Source organism: Tympanuchus pallidicinctus, unplaced genomic scaffold (assembly GCF_026119805.1).
Source record: "Tympanuchus pallidicinctus isolate F22 unplaced genomic scaffold, pur_lepc_1.0 scaffold23, whole genome shotgun sequence".
NCBI classification, from domain to species: domain Eukaryota; kingdom Metazoa; phylum Chordata; class Aves; order Galliformes; family Phasianidae; genus Tympanuchus; species Tympanuchus pallidicinctus.
This window is the reverse complement of record NW_026294740.1, coordinates 8,541,819-8,560,898: the sequence shown is the minus strand read 5'-3', so window position 1 is coordinate 8,560,898 and position 19,080 is coordinate 8,541,819. Positions and strand designations below refer to the sequence as shown.

The 19,080-nt window shown below is 42.8% G+C and overlaps 1 protein-coding gene across 7 annotated transcripts in view; it reads left to right on the top strand.

Annotated features, from left to right (window-relative positions):
• Window positions 1–18,005, top strand: part of RAB11FIP4 (RAB11 family interacting protein 4) — a 90,934-nt gene extending 72,929 nt beyond the window's left edge. For 5 of the 7 annotated variants that reach the window (XM_052688373.1, XM_052688377.1, XM_052688378.1 and 2 more), the window contains 11 exons: window positions 1,154–1,345; window positions 2,648–2,782; window positions 4,241–4,276; window positions 5,168–5,267; window positions 5,640–5,743; window positions 6,293–6,433; window positions 6,967–7,048; window positions 7,345–7,482; window positions 7,909–8,067; window positions 8,406–8,549; window positions 10,232–18,005. In XM_052688373.1, the coding sequence (XP_052544333.1) occupies window positions 1,154–1,345; window positions 2,648–2,782; window positions 4,241–4,276; window positions 5,168–5,267; window positions 5,640–5,743; window positions 6,293–6,433; window positions 6,967–7,048; window positions 7,345–7,482; window positions 7,909–8,067; window positions 8,406–8,549; window positions 10,232–10,348 (1,348 nt within the window). In that variant the 3' untranslated portion in view covers window positions 10,349–18,005. The remainder of the gene's footprint in view (window positions 1–1,153; window positions 1,346–2,647; window positions 2,783–4,240; window positions 4,277–5,167; window positions 5,268–5,639; window positions 5,744–6,292; window positions 6,434–6,966; window positions 7,049–7,344; window positions 7,483–7,908; window positions 8,068–8,405; window positions 8,550–10,231) is intronic. The other 2 variants (XM_052688374.1, XM_052688376.1) reach the window with 2 other exon arrangements.
• Window positions 18,006–19,080: the final 1,075 nt, after the last annotated feature.

Genomic DNA, 19,080 nt, shown 5'->3' with positions numbered 1-19,080 from the left:
GAGAAGAAGCAAAACTTACGTGACTTAGGATTTGTAGTGGCAAAGTCACAGATAAATAAAGAACAGGGTCAGACAAAACTATTAAGGAGAGTTTCCCATTGTGTCATGAGGTTTAGAATGGACCTGCTGGCTAACAGTTTGTCTGAAATATTTTATGTACAATTAGTGCTTTATATCACTCAAATCATATAGCAAGTCATTAGCAGATAATACGTCTCTCAATCTTGCAGGAAGTTTTGTGAGGCTGGCTAGTAGTCACTGAGTATCTGCTGCAGGTAAGGAATCTCATCCTTGAGGAGTGAGCCTGACAGGCAGCCCTGCTCCAGGGGCAGATCCTGTTGTGCAGCCTGCTGCTGTGCAGGGAGGCTCCAGGCTGTTTGCTTATGGAGCAAATGACTGACTACTGGTCATGTTTGTATCGGCCACGTTTGGTTGGTGCTGTCTCCCCCAAATCCACAGGCAGTTGCATGCATCAGGGCTGCCACGTGCCTGGCTCTGCTGAGCTGTGTGCCTTTGTCTGCTCCTGTTCTCAGGTTGTAGGACGATATTAGATACTAGTGGTTATAAAGCAGCTTCCTCTTGTGGTCTGAATCTCCTTTGAAAGACTCGTTTTGTCATGATGGAAGGAAGGGCCGGGAAATATCCTCAGATCTCATCTGTGGTCTTAGAGACCATCATATCCCAGCTCATCTGGCACGGGGTGAGCTGCAGTTTGGCTCTTGACAAAAGAGCGTGGCTGGAGCTCATGGGCTGTGGGAGAGGGCTTATGGAGGTTTCTGGGAAACTGGTTAGGGAGTGCAGTGAGTGCCTCAGTCTTGTACACATCCCTATTGCTAGCCTGTGCGTTTCAGAGATGTTTGCATTGTTCCTGCCTTCAGCCAAAATCCTATAAGCAGAAGTCTTCACCACCACATGGAAGCAATGGCTGAGAATTGCTGAGCTGTGCTACTCAAAGTGCAGTAGTGTTGATCCAAACCCATCTCACTGGTAGCTTGTTTGTAGATTCTCAGTGCATATCAGATGTGTTTGTCATTTGAATTTGTAACCTGTTTAAAAACTGGAGTGAAGGGACAAGCTGAAAAGGTGCAGCATTCCATGTGAGATGAGATGCTGTCAAAGATGGCCTTCCAGATGTTTCGACCTCTTGTTTCAGGGCAAGTCCTCACAACCCTTCTGCAGCATCTGACCTCTCCACTTATTCCACCGCCTCTCTGATCAGTAATGAAGAGCAGTTTGAAGACTATGGGGAAGGAGATGATGTGGATTTTACTCCCAGTAGCCCCTGTCCTGATGATGAGACCAGAACCAACGCCTACTCTGACCTTGGCTCATCTGTATCTTCCAGGTTGCTCCTTGTTCCTTAACAAACATTTCTTAAATTTTTTTGTTTTCCTTTTGAGCCTGAGTGACCATACTAGAATTTCCAGTGGTTACAAAGACTCACCTCAAAAGGAAAATATTATCAGCTCATTTTCTGCCCTCCAGGTAACAGTGTACACTTGATAATCAGAGCTGTGGCAAATAACTTTGTATCTGATAGTTATTATTGGGTTCTTCTGAAAAAAACTGTGCTTTTCTGCTTGTATAGTTACCTTTCTGTTGCAGGTAGGAGGTATCACAGTTAAGGGTTAGTATTGGAAGTTACTTGATGTAAGTCAGAAACAAGCTTAATGCTTTGAACTAGCCCTGGTGCAGTGGAGAAATCTGCAAGAGAGCTGTTTCTTGTTAGAGTTCAAATACTGCAAATCTTTCATGTTATCTTGTAAGATGAAGTTCCACATACAGACAGGTTGATTTGAAACAAGGCTTTAAAAGACTTAAAAATCTTTCCCCATGCAAGGAATTGGTTGAACAGAGTTGGTGAAGAACCAAGCACGAAGACTTTCCAGGATTTATCTGCTTGAATCAAAAACATATCAAGATCTCGTGCTTCATTGCTGACACAGAACAAGCTCACGCCATCCCACTGTTCCACATGCAACCCTTGCATGCTACCCTCTGTTTGAAGGAATCCTGCAATCCAACCTCGCTACCTTGGTCATGCATGCAGAGCCAGCACCTCTCTCTGCTGCACTTTCATGGTGATGACTTACATCCTTCATCTCTCAGGTTTATGCAGTCCTTTCCATTCTCATTCCTGAGGCTCTATGCATTTTGTGTTATGATTGCTTTCTTTTGAGTTTATTTTCCTCTTTTTTATCTATGTCTGCTTCTTCCTTTGTGTCACTTCTTCTTACCAACTGCTGTTTTTCATCTTCCTGCCTTTCTCTTGGAGAAAGGACTCTTCAGGTTGCATGCCAGACAGGGGGAAGATGGGCAGGATGAGAGAGGGGATATTGCTGAGGTGAAATGTAACTGCTTTTGCTATGTTCATCACCTGGACTCTGTGTGTCTTGAGCTATTCTTCCCATTGCCCAAACTGATTCTTTGCACTGATGCCCAGAACCCGTACTCTGTAGAGACTCAGCTCAGGCAGGTAGGCTTACCCTTAAATTAGTGTTCCTCATTGTTACCTCTAAGGTAAATGAGCTGTGGTGAGAGGTGGCATCTCGCGTCCCTTGTCTGTGATTCTGACACACAGTCAGGAGGAAAACCTGCTGTGAGTTGGTTACTGTAGCCAGTAATATCTCTCCTTTCCTGCAAACAGTGCTGGCCAAACACCCCGAAAAATGAGGCATGTTTATAACAGCGAGTTACTGGATGTTTACTGCTCACAGTGCTGCAAAAAGATAAATCTACTCAACGATTTGGAAGCCAGGCTGAAAAACTTGAAAGCGAACAGGTAAGCAGCCTACTGCAGTGCTTCTAGTAGTGTTCCTGTGAAATAGAACTAGTTAGTGGCAGGAAGAGAGGAAGAAAGAGCCCCTTCTTTCCTTGTGTTCCATTCTATCTTACACATTTTCTTGTTCTTACAAAGCAGTAAGAAACTCAGACCTTGACATCTAGCCTCAACTTAAGTGCAGCTCCTCATGAAGTAATACGTATTTTTCCGACTTGAGTTCATTAAAGCTGTCTACACCTTGAATACATAAACTAATGAGCTGTTTGATCTCAGAGTAAGAGTGACATGTCTGGGATTTTTTCTCTGGAGGTGGGGTCTGCTGTGCTTCTTAGTGCAGACCTGCAGTTAGCTGCCTGTTTCTCCAGGTGGGAAGGGGTGATGTGACACTGTTAGCTGATGTGCATAACCTCACATCTCACAAAGCTATTGGCAATGGAGGTACTTCATTCCTGTGCACGTTTTTATTTATTTTTTTTCCTTGTGAGAACTTGGAAAAAAAGTTGAATCATAGGGCAGAAATGACTTCTGGGGTTCCTTGTAAATTCAGCTGTCTTTACATTTCTATCCCTGTCACTCCAACCAATTCTGAGCTGTGCTGAGCACACAGAACTGCCACCAGTTAGGCTTTTTGAAGGAAATCATTTGATGGGCTTCTAGCTCCCCCTAGAAACTAAATGTAAATCCTGCCTGTCTGTGTAGTCTGTGGCACGGTGCACTGCTTCTTCTTTTGACACAGGAGGATGGTACTTGATCTGAACAGTGTTCCTGCCCTAGCAAGTAGTCTGCTCAAACCCAGACCATGCCTGGACAGATCTTAGGTAGTTTTATGAGCAGAGCTGTGTATACATGGCTGGAAGAGAGCTGTGTGCCTGAGTGTGCCCAGAGACGTGGCATCTTCTGAGAGCCAACTGGATATTTGCCTCTCCCAGATGGATTCATGTGGTTCTAATCTTCTAGTCTGGAGTGCAGTCCCTCCTTTGGATAATAACTGATCTTTGGCTGTAAAAGGAAACTGCAAAAATTGGAAGTATCTCAGTCCCTGTGCTGAATTGGGAAGTATTATGATGAAGGATAAGCTGTCTGTTTATAAAATCATCTGAAATTCGGGAATCCCAAATAAATGTCCACCTCTAACATCACTCGGTGTCCCTTTGTGATATTTCTAATGTTAACTTCACTCTGATTTACACTCACAAATCTGCTGAATATAACAGTACTTGCAAATTGACTTATTAACGATCACAGTAACTTGTGGCTCCACTCACCTTCACATTGTTAGTAACTGCAGCTCTTGCTTGAGGATATTGTTCACAGAATCTTTTTTTTGTTTTTAATTTCACAAAAAGAGTCAATGTTATGTTTCATTGTGCCATTTGGGTAGAGGCTAAACTAAGATTTATTTGATCGCTATTGAATTCAGTGTTTAATTCCTATGTCATTGCTTCTGTATCTTTGTAGCCCTAACAGGAAAATATCAAGCACAGCTTTTGGAAGGTAAGCATCTTCAACTTTTTTCTGAGTACTTCTGGGATCAACTTTAACAATTCCATAACTAACAGAGAAGGCAGAGGAGAAATAAATTTAGGAAAAAAAAAAGATGCCAAGATGGATTTTCAAGAAAAGAGGCTTGTGGTGATATTACAGAACACAGAAGTGTCTGTTAGTTCTGGAGCAGGCCCCTGAACTGGGAAGAGCTCTATTAAGATCATTGACGGTTTCTTCCTTTAAACTGCTGTTCCATCAGTCCAGCTATCGCTTCTGTCCCCCATCATAGTGTGGATATTTGGTATCATTGCTAAAATGCAAAGGATAGCAAGAGCATGCTTTTGTAAAGGGCATATGGAACTGTGGTATGTCATTTGGCTGAATAAATCAGCCCTGGACTGGGGGGAGCTCTAAGTTTCAAGCAGTACTGCAGATAATCTGTAATATATGTATTATGATGTGGTTCTGTGTTGGGAACTGATATTGTAATTTCTTTTGTGCCTGTTTATAAAGAAGCTCTTACTGTATGAAATTTATTCTAAATTAGCCATGCCAACCAGCATACAGTGACAACCTTTAAACTTCTAAAAAAGCAAATGCACCTTGGTATGTAGTGTGAATAAACCTCAGTAAGTTTAAAGCCATGCTAATGCTGATGACGGATCCTATCGAATCCAAAAGAGACTTCACACCCTGGAACTGATGTTGTGCTCTTTGTATGACTGTTTAGTTACCAGTCCTTTGTAAGGCGTGTGCTTAAGCAGAGGTAATTGTCACTGAGATGACTGAACATCTGGTGCTAAAATCTGTGCAAAGTGCAAAACCAGGCTGTAAGGCAGCACCTGGACTCTTTTTCTTCTCTCCTCATCAAGTAAAATAATTATCTTTGTGATCTTTCAGACAGCTCTTCCACAATAGCAACTTCAGCAGCAGTAATGGCAGCACAGAAGACCTGTTCAGAGATAGTATAGACTCCTGTGATAATGATATAACTGAAAAGGTGAGAAGCTGTGTGCATTGCAATTAGATGTGCCTAAACCAAATCCTCCTCGAGACATGCATCAACTGATGAAGCTCTGCTTGCAGTGGTCTGAAGTAGTTCATTCAAAGTGCCTAAGATATTCCATTAATAGTAAAACTCTGCTTCACAAACATGCAAGAGCTGTGAAAGTACAGATCTGGAGTCATTGCATTTGTACTTCTTTACTGTGTCGTAGCACTGATTCAGGCTTAATTTTGCCACCATCTTTGCAGGAAAATATGGTCTCTTCAAAGAGGCTACCATAGCAGAATGTTCATTAGAAACAGTGAAGGGCTGTGTGAAGAGAGATTCAGTCTCTTAGTTCTTCTTTTCCACTTTCTCCTCTTCCAGGTAACATACCTAGAAAAAAAGGTTACAGAATTGGAAAATGATAACCTGACTAATGGTGACCTGAAGAGCAAACTGAAACAAGAGAACACGCAGTTAGTTCACAGGTAATGAATCATGGAGCCAGTTCTTTTTGTGTCACAGTAGAGCCAGAACAAAGTTGAGGGTAAAGAACATCTCTGTGAAATATGGCCACATTTTCTGCATAGAACGGGCAGAACAAAACAAGATAAGGCTTCCTGTGAGAAGTCCGAGTGGAACAGGACTGCCTTCCTACATTTTCAGCAGGCAGATACCTTCCAAGCAAATTTCTTAATACTGTTACTGTAATGAGAACTTAGAATTTTTGTTATAAAAGGGGTTACCATTCTTGCTTTTCTGTTTTTGTATATATTTTTTTAATCCATGTAGAAAGGAAGTCTGGTTATTGTTTCTTGAGACTGAGAATGAGGAGATGGGTGGGTACTGCTATATACTCTGCATGTGTTGGGAAGATTGAATACCAAGAGAACTTTTGGCAGAAGTCAAGTGTTGAGAGAGAGAGAAGTAAAATGGAATAAAAGAGTGAGAAGGAAAGCAGGCAATGAAGTTGCACACATAATTTTATTTAAAAAAATGTGTGAAACTATTACTGAAATGGTTACTGGCTTCCTTAGGGTTCATGAGCTGGAAGAGCTACTGAAAGACCAAGAGACATCAGCAGAACAAACCCTGGAAGAAGAGATAAAGAGACATCGAGAAGCTTATAGCAAGTATGAAAAAGAGAAAGGCACGGAAATTGAACTGCTAAATACGAGGTAACGAAAGTCTTGATGCCTCCCAGGACAGTGTACAAATTTTTGTTCTCTTCTGTTGCATGTGAATGTAGGCTGTTCACACTCAGTGCACAGATGGTTACAGGTTCAAAGTTCCACGGAGTAGCTGTGCAGTTGCATGTCTAATGCCCAAAAGCAAGGAGGATGTTTTACATTAATGCTTTAATCCACATAGCCCATGTAGACAGCTTAGCTGGTTATTTGGCATGGATTCAAGGAGAGAATTGTGGCCAGCTGTACCAGGCACTTGTCTCTGTATTCATTTCATCATACTTGATTTTTTTTTTTATACATCAGTTGTGATTGAATATAAGAATCTGAGAGTCAGTGCAGTGTTCTTGGCCTTAAAAGCAAAAAAAAACCATACAACAGTGATTAAAAATGCTAAGATTAGGCAGAGTTTCTCTGTAATCTTTCTATGAAGTGCAAGTGAAATGGCTTTTTAGAGCACAATGCTTTGCATGTCTGCATTCATGAAAATACATTTTTCTCTAAGACTTTTGTTATTGACACAGGGTTCAGCAGCTGGAAGAAGAAAATGGTGAGCTGAAAACCACCGTCATGCGACTGAAATCACAAACAGAGAGATTAGATGAGGTAACAAAAATCCTGAGTGTTGATTTTGTCTTGGATGTCAAGTGCAATTTGACAGCAGCTTGATTTGTATAAAAGCAGAGTCGTACACTGGTTGGCTCAGGTTTTATAACTGGCCTTTCCTGAACAAGAATGTTGTTGGAATTAGAGCATTGGTCACCTTTAGTATCAGAGGTGCTCTGAGATGCCTCACAGTTTGTCTGGGTGTAGCAGAGATGTGTGTCTGTAGGCTTGTGTTGAAAAACTGAGGGTGGCTCTTGCACTTGCAAACTGGCTGTAAAGTACCCAATTTATTCCAGGAAAGGCAACGCATGTCAGATAGGTTGGAGGACACCAGTCTGCGACTGAAGGATGAGATGGATTTGTACAAGAGGATGATGGACAAACTGCGACAGAACAGGCTGGAATTTAACAAGGAGAGGGAAGCCACACAGGAGGTAGGTATGAGGAAGGTTGTAAGACCAGGCAATTGCATCTTTATCATGAAAGCTCATCTGAAAAAGTACAGGTGTACAGGATGAACACTGAAAATACAACATCTGGTGAATGTATTGTAGGATTGTGCACCTCTGACAGGGATATCCACAGGGCGATGAGTGTTGCAAGAATACCTAATAAATGATGATCTCAAAGGGTTTAATACTCTTTGAGAACTGGAAGCCTTGAATGCATGCCATAAGATTTGCTGTACTGAGCTTGAAAGGAGAATTATGCCTCTCAGACACCAAACTTGGACATCAGAAGGCAAAGGCTGTGCTGTATGAGTGTCTGTCCTTTGTCACAGTGCAAAGGTGCAGCACAGAGATGGCTGCTGCCAGAGAGGGCTGGTTGTGCAGAGGCTGCAGAGATGTGTTTCCTTGCAGCTCATTGAGGACTTGCGAAAGGAGCTGGAGCACTTGCAGCTCTACAAGCTGGAATGTGAGCGTCCTGGACGTGGGAGAAGTTCCTCATCCAGCGTGAGTGAATTCAATGCTAAAACCAGAGAGGTGGAAATGGAGCATGAAATAAAACGGCTGAAGCAGGTGAGCAGGGAAGGGCCTCGCAGTGTGTGGATGAGTCCAAAGGAACTGTGCAGGACTGCTCAGAAAAATCCTGGTAGCTGCATGTGCCAGTATGGTGTCTTAAGGTTTCTGTATCCCCGCTCACTTTAACTTAGGATGTGCATTACTTTTGTCTGGAACTTACAAGTTGTAAACTGTGTACCTAGGAAACACCTGCAGTTCAGGTGAGGATGACTCACTGGTGAAAGAGTTGTTTGCTAACTTGTAGCCTTATTGTATTTCATCCACACTAGCTAATTTTTTTTTCCGATGAATCCATGTAGAAAGAACTTAAAAGCAATTTTTTCATCCTTAAACAGGAGAATCAGAAACTTCGTGACCAAAATGATGATCTTAATGGACAAATTCTTAGTCTGAGTATCTATGAAGCTAAAAATCTCTTTGCAACACAAACAAAAGCCCAGTCACTGGCTGCTGAGATTGACTCTGCATCTAGAGATGAGGTAATATGCTTTCTTCATCAAGTACTGCATCCAAAGTCTTGATTTTTCAATGTAATTAACTGTCAAGGTTGATTTAATTGAAGCTGACAAATGAAAATCTGCTTTGCAAGGAGTTCAGGAATACTAGAAGATTAATTTAAATTGAACAGTGGTTCTGGGTGTTCCTTTTAACATAACTTTCTCACTTTTATCTCAAAACTGGAAATAGAATCTCAGTGAATTATTTTACAGGGGATTTATTTTAACATCTTCTATCTTGCAGGGTACTGTGCTATTGCAGCATTAATTTCATATAGAAATTGCTATAGCTGTTTAATTGAATTTTTACCTTCTGTTCTGGATTTAGTTCTAAGATACTTCAGTAACAAGCTTTTACTTAAATCTAAATCTGCCCTGTAGCAGAGCTGGATTCTTGCAGAAGGTGGGCGATGTGCAAGTGATAATGTGGTAATGCTCTGAAAGGGGACCATTGGCATGAGGGCTGAATCAAGGTGGTGTGAATTCCTTTAAGCTGCAGGGTAGATCATGAGGTCAGGCCAGCAGATACATGAAAGTTCCCAAAGACAAAGACAAGTTAGGGCATTGCTTCTTCTGGACAGAACTTTCTCTCATCTTCAAGAGGAGTTTTGAGACAAACCTTTTTATTCAGTGTGTACCTGAATGGCCCTGTTAGTCCCTGGACAGTCTCTTGTAGTGAATTACGTACTCAAATGTCTTGCTGAACAAAAGCAGTGTGACGAAAGGCTGTTTAATTGTAGAACTCTATTTGAATGGAAGCAAATTGGGGTTTTTGCTGTTGTTGAGACGGATCTTTATTTTTCCTTTGGAATTTCCTGCCTTTGGCTCATGCAGAGAATGCCCAGCACCACCCTATAGAGGAGCAGCATGCCTTGCAGCTGTGACCTAGGCTTAGTAAACCTCACAGACCAGTGTAAATCTTTCTCATTTTTCTCTTTTTCCTATATAATTGAAATGAAGGTAAGAGGCTGCAGGTTGAGGGTGAGACTTCCCTGAAGGCTTATGGAAATGGACACTCAAATCACATCAGCTTTAGGAGGATCTGGGGCTTTGACACGTCTGGGCAACTTTGGCAACAAAGCGATCTGTCTTCATCTTTGGAGGGATTAAAGGGTTTTTTTCACAGCTCAGAAGTTTAGTGGACAACAGCACGTTTTGAATGCAGGACATAGAACATCCCGTGGAATTTTCTTGAGTATACACAGCTAGGGTGTTTATTGTTGTTTTTTTTTAAGAGAATATGCATATGATACAGAGGGAATATGTGTGTTGTTCCCAGTATGTACCAGTGTTCTGTTCAGCAGGCTTGCGTGCAAATCTACTGAAATCTAAAGAGCTTTGTAGAAATTGAGCGCCATGAAGTTCTTCCACTGAGATGAGGAAGTTCATCCAAGGTGTGGGTGCAGGATTGCTGTGTTAGATGTGGAATTTCTATTTCGTATGACCTGCCAAAAGATTCCTGACGGTGACCATTCACCACCTTCCTAAATAATAAAGATCTTTAACATGCAGATCGTTTCTAACAGATAAAGAGAGGAGGCTGGGGTCGAATACTGCATGAGGTAATTGGTGATCTTGGCAGGTGATTGTCTCTTACCTCAATATGAGTTCGTGCTGTTTGGTTAAATGTTCTGCAAGAGTAAATCTGAAATGTTGTGTTTCAGCTCATGGAAGCCCTTAAAGAACAGGAAGAGATCAATTACAGATTGCGACAGTATATGGACAAGATCATTCTGGCAATCCTAGATCACAACCCATCCATCTTGGAAATAAAGAATTGAAGTGAATACAAAAAAGAAAAGCAGCAACTGCCCTATATTTCTGCACATGCCACTGGATCTAAACAACACTCTGATACTGTAAATTAGCCTATAAATATATATATACACTACATGTGAGTGTGGGTGCGCGGGTGTGTTTATATGACATTTGGTACACTGTTATTTGTCACTGACTTGGCTTGGTTAGACTTCCTTGCACTTTCAATACCTGTGTCAAGATAGATACTGTATATTAATGTAATAACAATATAACTGGATTATGCTGTTTTAGATACTGGACAAAATGACTCTACCTCTAGTTGTAAAGGTGGAAGAAAGACAATGGAAACATATGGATGTGACCCTAACTTTAGGAGCAAGATTTGTTCTTTCGTTCTTCCTGGAATTTGGGTATCACAAAGCAAACATTATACCCAGGTTCAGTCCCTAACTGGTACTGACTGTGTCATTTCCTATTCAATTGAGCTTTATTACTTAAGAAACACCCAGGAAAAGAACATTTGTGGAAAAGAGACAAAGTAAAAAGAGAAGTGGAAGAAATGGCTGAGTTTTTGCTATCTGTAAAATCACTATCCATTTGTTTGCCACTGTCAGCACCAAGTTTCTATAGAAAGCTATAGAAGATCACTCTGCTTTGGGATGCTTTGAGCCAACCCACTCTTTTGTGTGTGTGTGTGTGTGTGTGTGGGCACATGTGTATATTTTATGCCAGGGTTCCTGTAGCACTGAGGCTAGGAATCTCTTCAACTCTATTCCCCTATTTTCAGGGGTTCATTGTAGAATGGCGTGGGCCGGAAAGGACTTTAAAGCTTGTACAGATCACGCCACCTACTCTAGGCAGGATTGCCACCTACTGGATCAGGCCAGCCTGGCCTTGAATGCATCCAGAGATGGGGCATCCATAACTTCTCAAGGCAGGCCTGTTCTGCCTCTCCACCCTCTAGGTAAAGAATTTCCTCTGAACAGCTGACTGGAATCTCCCTCCCCTGCTTTTCAAACCCATTCCCTTTGTCCTGTTATAATCAGATTGTGTAAAAATGGATCTCCCTCTCGTTTATAAGCTCTTTTTCAGTACTAAAGGCTGAAGTGAGGTTTCCCTGGAGCCTTCTCCAGGCCCCACAAGCCCAGCTCCTTTGGCGTTCCTTCCCAGGAGGTGATTTGGCCCTTGCATCTCCATGGCCTTCTCTGGACTCATTCTTAACAGCAGCACATCTTGTGCTGGTCACCATATGCCAGGTGGGGCCTTGAGGGCAGAGCAGAGGGGGACAATCAGCTCCCTCACCTTGCTGGCCACCCCTCTTTGGGTTGGCCCAACACACAGTTTTTGTCCATCAGGATCCCCCCAAGTTCTTCTCTATAGGGCTGCTGTCAATGAGTTGTTCTCACAGTCTGTGCTCACGTCTGGGGTTGCTCTGGCCGAGGCACAGCACCTTGTGCTTGGCTTTGCTCAACCTCATTTGGTTCATGTGAGCCCACTTCTTGAGCCTGTCCTTCTCGAGTCCTTCTGCAGCACGTGGGCCATTCAAATGGATTCTGCAATCCCATATCTTCGTAATTTTAAATGTTTCACAGAAGGAGCATATTTCAGTTCTAAAAAAATAATAATAATAAAATATGTGTTGTTTTCTCACCATCAGACACTGCATTGCTTGGAGAGTGGCATTTTGTGGACAAGCTGTGGGAAGGGCCATCTGGGTCCTGTCATGGTGATAGGAGAAGCCTCATGTGAAGTGGCTTTTACTTATAGGGCAGTAAAAAATAGAAGAGCTTGGTCTTGCATAAGTTGTCAACCCGGGCTGAGTACACACGTGCTTGTCTGAAGCTCTGAACAGGGAATGCATTCTGGCTTACGTGAGCAGTTGTATGAGTGCTTAACTTTAAATGCATGCTGTGACTGCTCATAGAAGTCAGTGGGACAGGACATAAAGCTTTAAAATTGAGTGTGTGCTCAGCTGCTGCCTTAAGTAGAGATGGACTTCAACGTGTGCCTGTGTTTTCCTTGGCTGGATCTCTGTGATGTAGTGCTAGGACCTTTTTAATTAGTGATGTAGCTTATGTAGAAGAAGCTTATGGCATTGTCTGATAATTGAATGCTTAGAAGATTTTTATTCCGTGCACTTTTTTTTTTTTAACTAAAAATTTTACACTTCAAAATTCTTTTTGATTGATGCCAACTGGCACAGAAAGTAGGCCCTTCCTCATAGTGATGTGGCTCTTCCCACTGCCCAGAGCTGTTCCCTCTATTGAATGCGCTCCGCAGGAGAATGTGACAGTAGCAGTGACTGTGCTTTTCTGTGTATATCTTGCTGTTGGCAGCCTTGCCCCTAGTATTCTCTTGCTGTGTCTTGGTGTGTGTGTGTGATGCATTCTTCCTCAATTTGAATACATATCTGTATTCAGTTATGGGTGTAAATATATATATATATATTTTTCTGTAGTTTTTGTGCTCTTGCCTTCAGTGACGTGTTACTGGAGTGTTGGGAAGGGGAGGGGGGGAGGTACTGAAATTAGGCTGTCTTGAAGGCAAGAAAATAAAAACAATTTGTTTCTATGTATCTGCAATAGGCAGGTGTAAAGTAACTGGAAAGCCAGAGGGACCAGAGGAATAATGATGGGATGCAGCATCCCAGAAGCAAAGAAGTCAGTGGGACTTCAGTGCGCTGGGAGAAATGTTACAGTCTCCATCAAACAGTGATGTCTCAGGGCTGGATTCCTGAGGCCGCAGGGTAATCTGAAGGAAGGGATTTAAAGACTGTCTCTCTACCAGCTGGGAATGGTGTAAAATGCTCTGTGCTAAATTGCAGCAGCTTCTGTTTGTGGAGAAACAGGTGGATCACCCCTCAGTACGCCCTGTTCCACCACTGCTGCTTCTGGATGTGCCACCCAGCAGGTAGGAGAAAAACAGTTAAAGCAGCTTGGTGCTACCTACAGATACCTGCCAGGAGGACTCCTCGCCTGTGATGCAGTGATGATGTCTTCATCTGCATGGTGCTGTTAGTGAATTGTGCCAAGGACTTTGCTCTTCTTGTAGGCCACTGAGGACTGTTTCAGTTGTTGGGTGGCTGTTGCTAACGTCCTGTGTCGTGCAGGGCTGGGTGAGCCAGCAGCCCTGTTAATGGGGCTTCCTGCTTGGTAAGTTACACTTCTGTCCCTCTCTCCTGCTCTGGATTTACGTGTAAGTGAAGCTGTTGCAGGTCAGACTGGTGACTGAATGTTTTTCTCCTGAATATTTTGAAGTAAACTGGACTCAATTTTAAAATTTTAATAACTTGAAGCCCATTCTTGTTAGGGTAGAACATCAGCAAATGTTGAGGACTAGGACTAGTTTGCAGAAAACTGTGCTGAGCACTTGGGAAGCAATGCGCACAGCTGGCTTCACTGAACCTGCAGAGCTGAAGGACACGAGTGGAAGAAATGAATGTGGTAATATGCAAGATTCTGTGCAGGTAAATATGTAAAAAGTTAATAGTTACTGATAGTAACTCACCACTGAGTGGCTGCAATCCTGGAAATGGCACACTAGCTGAGGGTGCACAGCAGTGAATTTCCTACAGATTTGCAGGACTTCTCATTTAGCTCTGCACCCACTGGCTTTAGAATTTAAAAGGTGTTCGTTCCTTGCTCCACGGTGTTGGCATTTGAAGAGTTTTCTTACCACCACGTTGGTGCTGTTTGTAGCTTTGTTGTAGTGCAAAGAAGTTTCAATTCCGTACGTGTGGAGCTGTTGGCGTGGTACTGCTTTCAATTAGCTCTCAAATACATATGCAGACCCTTACTCTGTGTTGCAGGTGATGTGAGTTGGAGGTGGGAGATCCATTCCTTTGGCAGATACACTTTCCTCTACGGTATCCACCTCTAAAAATAATTAGATGGTAATTGCATCTTTAAGCTGTCTGATAGCAGCTCCCCAGTAACTACAGGCACTAGAACAAACCTGGGAGAACCCTTCTATCCTGCAAAATCAGTCATCACGTCTTATGACATAAAGGTAACTTGGCAGTAAGATCATCTTTGGTGGGTCACTGGAACAGTGGGGAGAGTAATTGGGTACCAGTTTTCCAAAGTATGTATATTTCAGTCAATATTTCGAACAGAAATAAGGTATAATCTCATTCTAGCAATACTCAAATGCAGCAAATGTTCTTGTGTTAAAATCATGATTCTCATTTAACCCTCAGGGATGCAAACACAATCCAAGGTACTATCTCTTGATCTGCTCTTTAGCTCCTTATACTGTAGGATCTGAAAAGCTAAACGATATTCTGATCAAACTAATTGCAAACCACTGCAGGTATTTTTGTATGGTGGAAAAAAGAAAACGAGTTGCTCCTGGCTAGCAGCAGTCCTTGGCCAGGCTGATCACACTCACAGGTGCTGTGGAAAAATACCTCTTCCAAAAGTTGCACTTAGGAGTTCCTGAAATGTGGTCTTTCAAGGTTTGCTGATATTGGCTGCTTCACTCCAAATACCAGCCTTCAGCTTCTGGTTTCAGAGCGTGGTGCTGACTTAAAACTAGATTGACAGCAAAGCATTTTTCAGCTTTTTTAGTAACTTGTAATAAAGACTCAAGTTGTTTGCTGTGTTTTGAAATGTGACAGTGACAAACTGTGGCCATCCAATCTGTTTGTAAGAGTCTTCAATACACAGATTTGTAGCAAGTGTCAAAAAGATCCATACAGTTTTGCTGCCAAAACTTTCCTTTTATGGTCTTGGGAGAAATTCAGATGTTTCCCAGCCAGCTCTGTAGGCATTTGAGTGCAGTGTCACTAATTAATGGGTATATCAGCAAGCACCTTGCTGTCTGACTGCAGCAAGGCTCTGTTCTACTCTCCAGAAGGGATCTTGGCCTGCTGTATTTAGACTGCCTAATCTGTTTAGGAATTGAAAGGTGTGTGTAAACCTCGACCGTGGCCTGCAGCAGTCGCTGTGCAGAAGTCTCCAGGTCATGATGCTAACGGCATGTGATGGGTCTAAGAACTAGAATTTACAAGTAAATACTTCTTTTCAGTGGCAGTGGATAGACAGTGGTTTTTTCTCACATACTGCATGGTGCGGGATGTTTTCCAAGGAAGGAAGGAAGCAGCAGCTGATCTGACACTTTCCAGGTCGGTGGCTTATGTTGATTTCAGTGAAAAGCAGTAACTGCATTGGTTCTGGCATAAGCAGTAATATTCATACTCTTGCTAGGTCGTTTGTTACTCAAGGAACATATTCAAGAAAGCAGGACTGCTTACGTAGCCAGCAGCTGATCTTGAAGGAAAGGAAATGTTCAGCAGCTGCTGGCACGTTGTTCCTTGGCAGCACCTTGGGATTGTTTTCTCAGTATTTCTCAATCCAAAATATTGATCCCAGGGCAGTTTGCCATTGAAGTGTGGAGTGTGTGTGAGTTTCTTCTCATTTATTGAAGCTTTGCACATACATTGGCTGGAATCCTATAATCCTTGCAAGGGTTCTGTTCTGCACAGAGGGAGGCTTCGCTGGGGCTTCTGTGGTTATTCTCTGTTTTAGGAGACAGTGTTGGTTCAGCTGAGCACTACAAACAAAATCTTTCAGTAATTTAACCAAAGGCTTGTGTGTTAGCACACAATAATGCGGAACTTGAGCTGTGGATTATATTTATTAGGGTTTTTTTTATTATATAGTGACTAGAAGAGGTGTGAAATCCCCATTGTGAGTAACTTGTTGTCCTTTTAAAAAGATTTAGAGAAAATTCTCACCTACTGCCTCTCACCCTTTGTTTTCTATAACCACTAAAGGAAGAAAAAAGAGAGAAGGGAAGAGTTCTGTTATGCTTGGGGAAAAAAATAAAAAGAAATGAAAAAGGAAGAACTGATGGCTCCCGCAGAGGAACCTCTCGTGGCTCCCCTTAGCACTGAGAAATGTTTCTTTTTTTTTTTTTCTTTTCCATCTGAGATCTCATTTGTGGTCATTCAGTCTTCTGTATCAAAAAAAAAAAACAGCAGTTGCTGGTTGAACACTGATGGACAAAGTTGAGGTTTACTGAGGGTTAAAATATGGATGAGTGCTTTGCACAGACCAGCTCAGTTATCCGTGATTCGTGCACGTCAGTGGTGATCTGTCTGGGAGGGCACCTAATACTGAGTTGGTGCTCTCAGAAAAGGCTCTTTCAGGCTTGCTGGAGCTCCTTGAGGGTGGGCTTTGTTCATGTGCTCCTCGTGCTTGCACCCCTTCAATGAGACAGGTTGCAGAGCCAAGGGCTCTGCCCTTATTTGCAGGGGAGGACGAAGGAAGCTGTTCCTGCTGTGTTTGCAGCATGCCAAGGAGCAGCCCCTGCTGAGGCTGAGGGAAATGCCACCTCAGTCTCACTGCGAGGCTGAACTCCGTCCTGGACAGACAGCACTGGGGCATCCCTGTAAGCTTTACCTCAGTTCTGAATAGCTATCCAGTGGCATGCTGTAATTGTACACTGTTTGCAGGCACAAACCTACTGGCTTAGCCTAGCAAGCATAACTTACGGATAATGCTGCCCATTCAGCAGGTTGGGTGAGTGCAGGCAGTTTGTGACAGTGTTACATTGCCTTCCTTATGCATTTGTCTTTTTCTTTTTTTTTCCTTTGGTTTATTGGCTTCGGTCTTGAATTTTATTTTATTTTTTTTTCAACTGTGAGAGCAGCACACACTGAAACATGTAACTAGGGAGAGAATATCTTTTAACTTAAACTTTAGCCTAGTGAGGAAAGCATTAATAACCACGGACTTCCTTGGTATATTTTGGCTACCTACCCCTAGGATCTGTGTTTGTTTCTTATGTAGGTGTTGTTAGTGGTGCAACTGTGACATTGGAGCTTTCACATCACTGCTCTCAGCAGAGTGAAATTCACCCTGGCAAACCTCTGCAAAGCCCTCTGTGCCCTGGCCAGGGGCAGGGGTTGCTCTGGTCGGTGCACATTCCATACACAGTAAGTAGTGGATGCAGAAGGGCTGCAGTTACTCTTCCACCTTACACCACCCAACATCAGCTCCATTTGATTTAACGCTTTATCCTTAGCTAAATCATTCTGGCTTTGGAGAAGGGAGATTGGAAGGGAGAATTTGGTATGGTGTGAACACTTCACTGTGCTACGGGACAGTAAATGTTGCACTTACAGTATGTTTCAATACTGTGATATTCTGAGAATTACTGTAAAACCACTTGTGGGAGCCGTTTGTTTTGCTTTGTTGCACAGGTTGTACTTACATTTTTGCATGGTTATACATTTTAGTATTCGTGCCTTTTACTTCTCTGTTGTGAGAATGCATTGTATTTTCACATTTCGTCTGCTGTTTTGGGTACTTTTTATAAAAGCTTTTTTTTTTTTTTTTTCATTTGATCTTCATCTCAGATTTTCATGTAATGTAAATGTCTGTATATATAAAATAGCTCAGATTTGTATTCATGTGCCTGAGATGTAAAAAATACTCATTTTATACAGGTTTTTTTAGAAGCACTAGGTCATGTTCAGAATTCCTTAGCAAATGAAATGTAATTTAATCAGCAGTTCTTTGTCTTGTTTTAGCAGTGTGCTGTCAGGTGGCCGGTCTCTTTATGGCAGTATCTCACACACTCCCTGGATCTGTTCTGGTGTCACTATGAGACCAATTTTATCTGCTTGTTAGTTTTGGTTAATTGGAAATAAAACACCCAGCTGTGTGTTAAGGTCCTGCCTCAGTGGTCGTAGTTTTTATGCACATCAGAGGCTATTTGTTTCCATCTGCACTTGAAATGGACTTCAGACAAAAACCTCCTTTGAACGCGTTGCCCATTTTAGGTTTATTTCAGTCCTGGGGTTATTTTTGTGGAAATGGGTGAGTGATTTACTTTGACTATTGGAATCAAAAAGGACAGCAGTGCCCATTTACAGGTCCTCCTTCTTAGGGTAAACCTCATTGGATTTGTTTCTCTTCCCTTCCTGCCTTCTGTGGCCTCTTTTCCTAAGGAAGGACCCTGGGTCTGCAAGGCTAAAAGTGCATGAAAAGTACGAAGGGGGCAGAATTTCTTACCCAGATGGCAAACTGTGCCTTAAGCACCTCCTGCAGACCTGAGGAATGGAGCGCCTTGCTTTTCACACTTAGCAGCTGCAGGGAAAACTCTTGGGTTTGTAGCACAGCAAAACGTGGCTGCGTTCATTGAGTGCTGACCCCCCCGCCTGGTCAGATGCTTGAATTGTTCCCTCTTGTGTCTCACGGAGCACCGATAAGCACCGCGGATACGGTGAGATAAATGGCGAGGCGTACAAAAAGCAGCACCTACTAAAAGCTCCAAAGCCCAAAGTTTTAATCTATAAAATGCAACGTTCCCTCCTCAGAGAGCTGAAATCTTTAAACTGAATCTGGCATCCACCTCTCAGCCCAGGAAGCTGCCTTGGAAGCAAGGAGGTGGTTTTATTTTTGGCTTCAAGGGTGGCTTGGTTGGAAACTGAGCAAAGTCCATTCGCTTCATTGCTACAGGAAAAAAAAAGCAGCCAACAAAAGCAGCATACAATTATTTGCAACTTCATTCTGTAATTTCCACCACCCGTGAAGCCATGTCAGTCCTGTCACACCCTGCCATTACAGTTTTCTCCTTACAGGGACAATAAAGCTGTCTTCGCTCCCGTGAACCCTTTCCCCTCGCTGTGACAGCACACGGCACCAGTTTGCAGCCCGACTCCCTCCTTTCCCGCACGGTTTGAAGGCATCGCGCGGCGATGCGGTGCCGGCACGCGGCTGTGCGGCTCCTCGTGCAGCGCTGC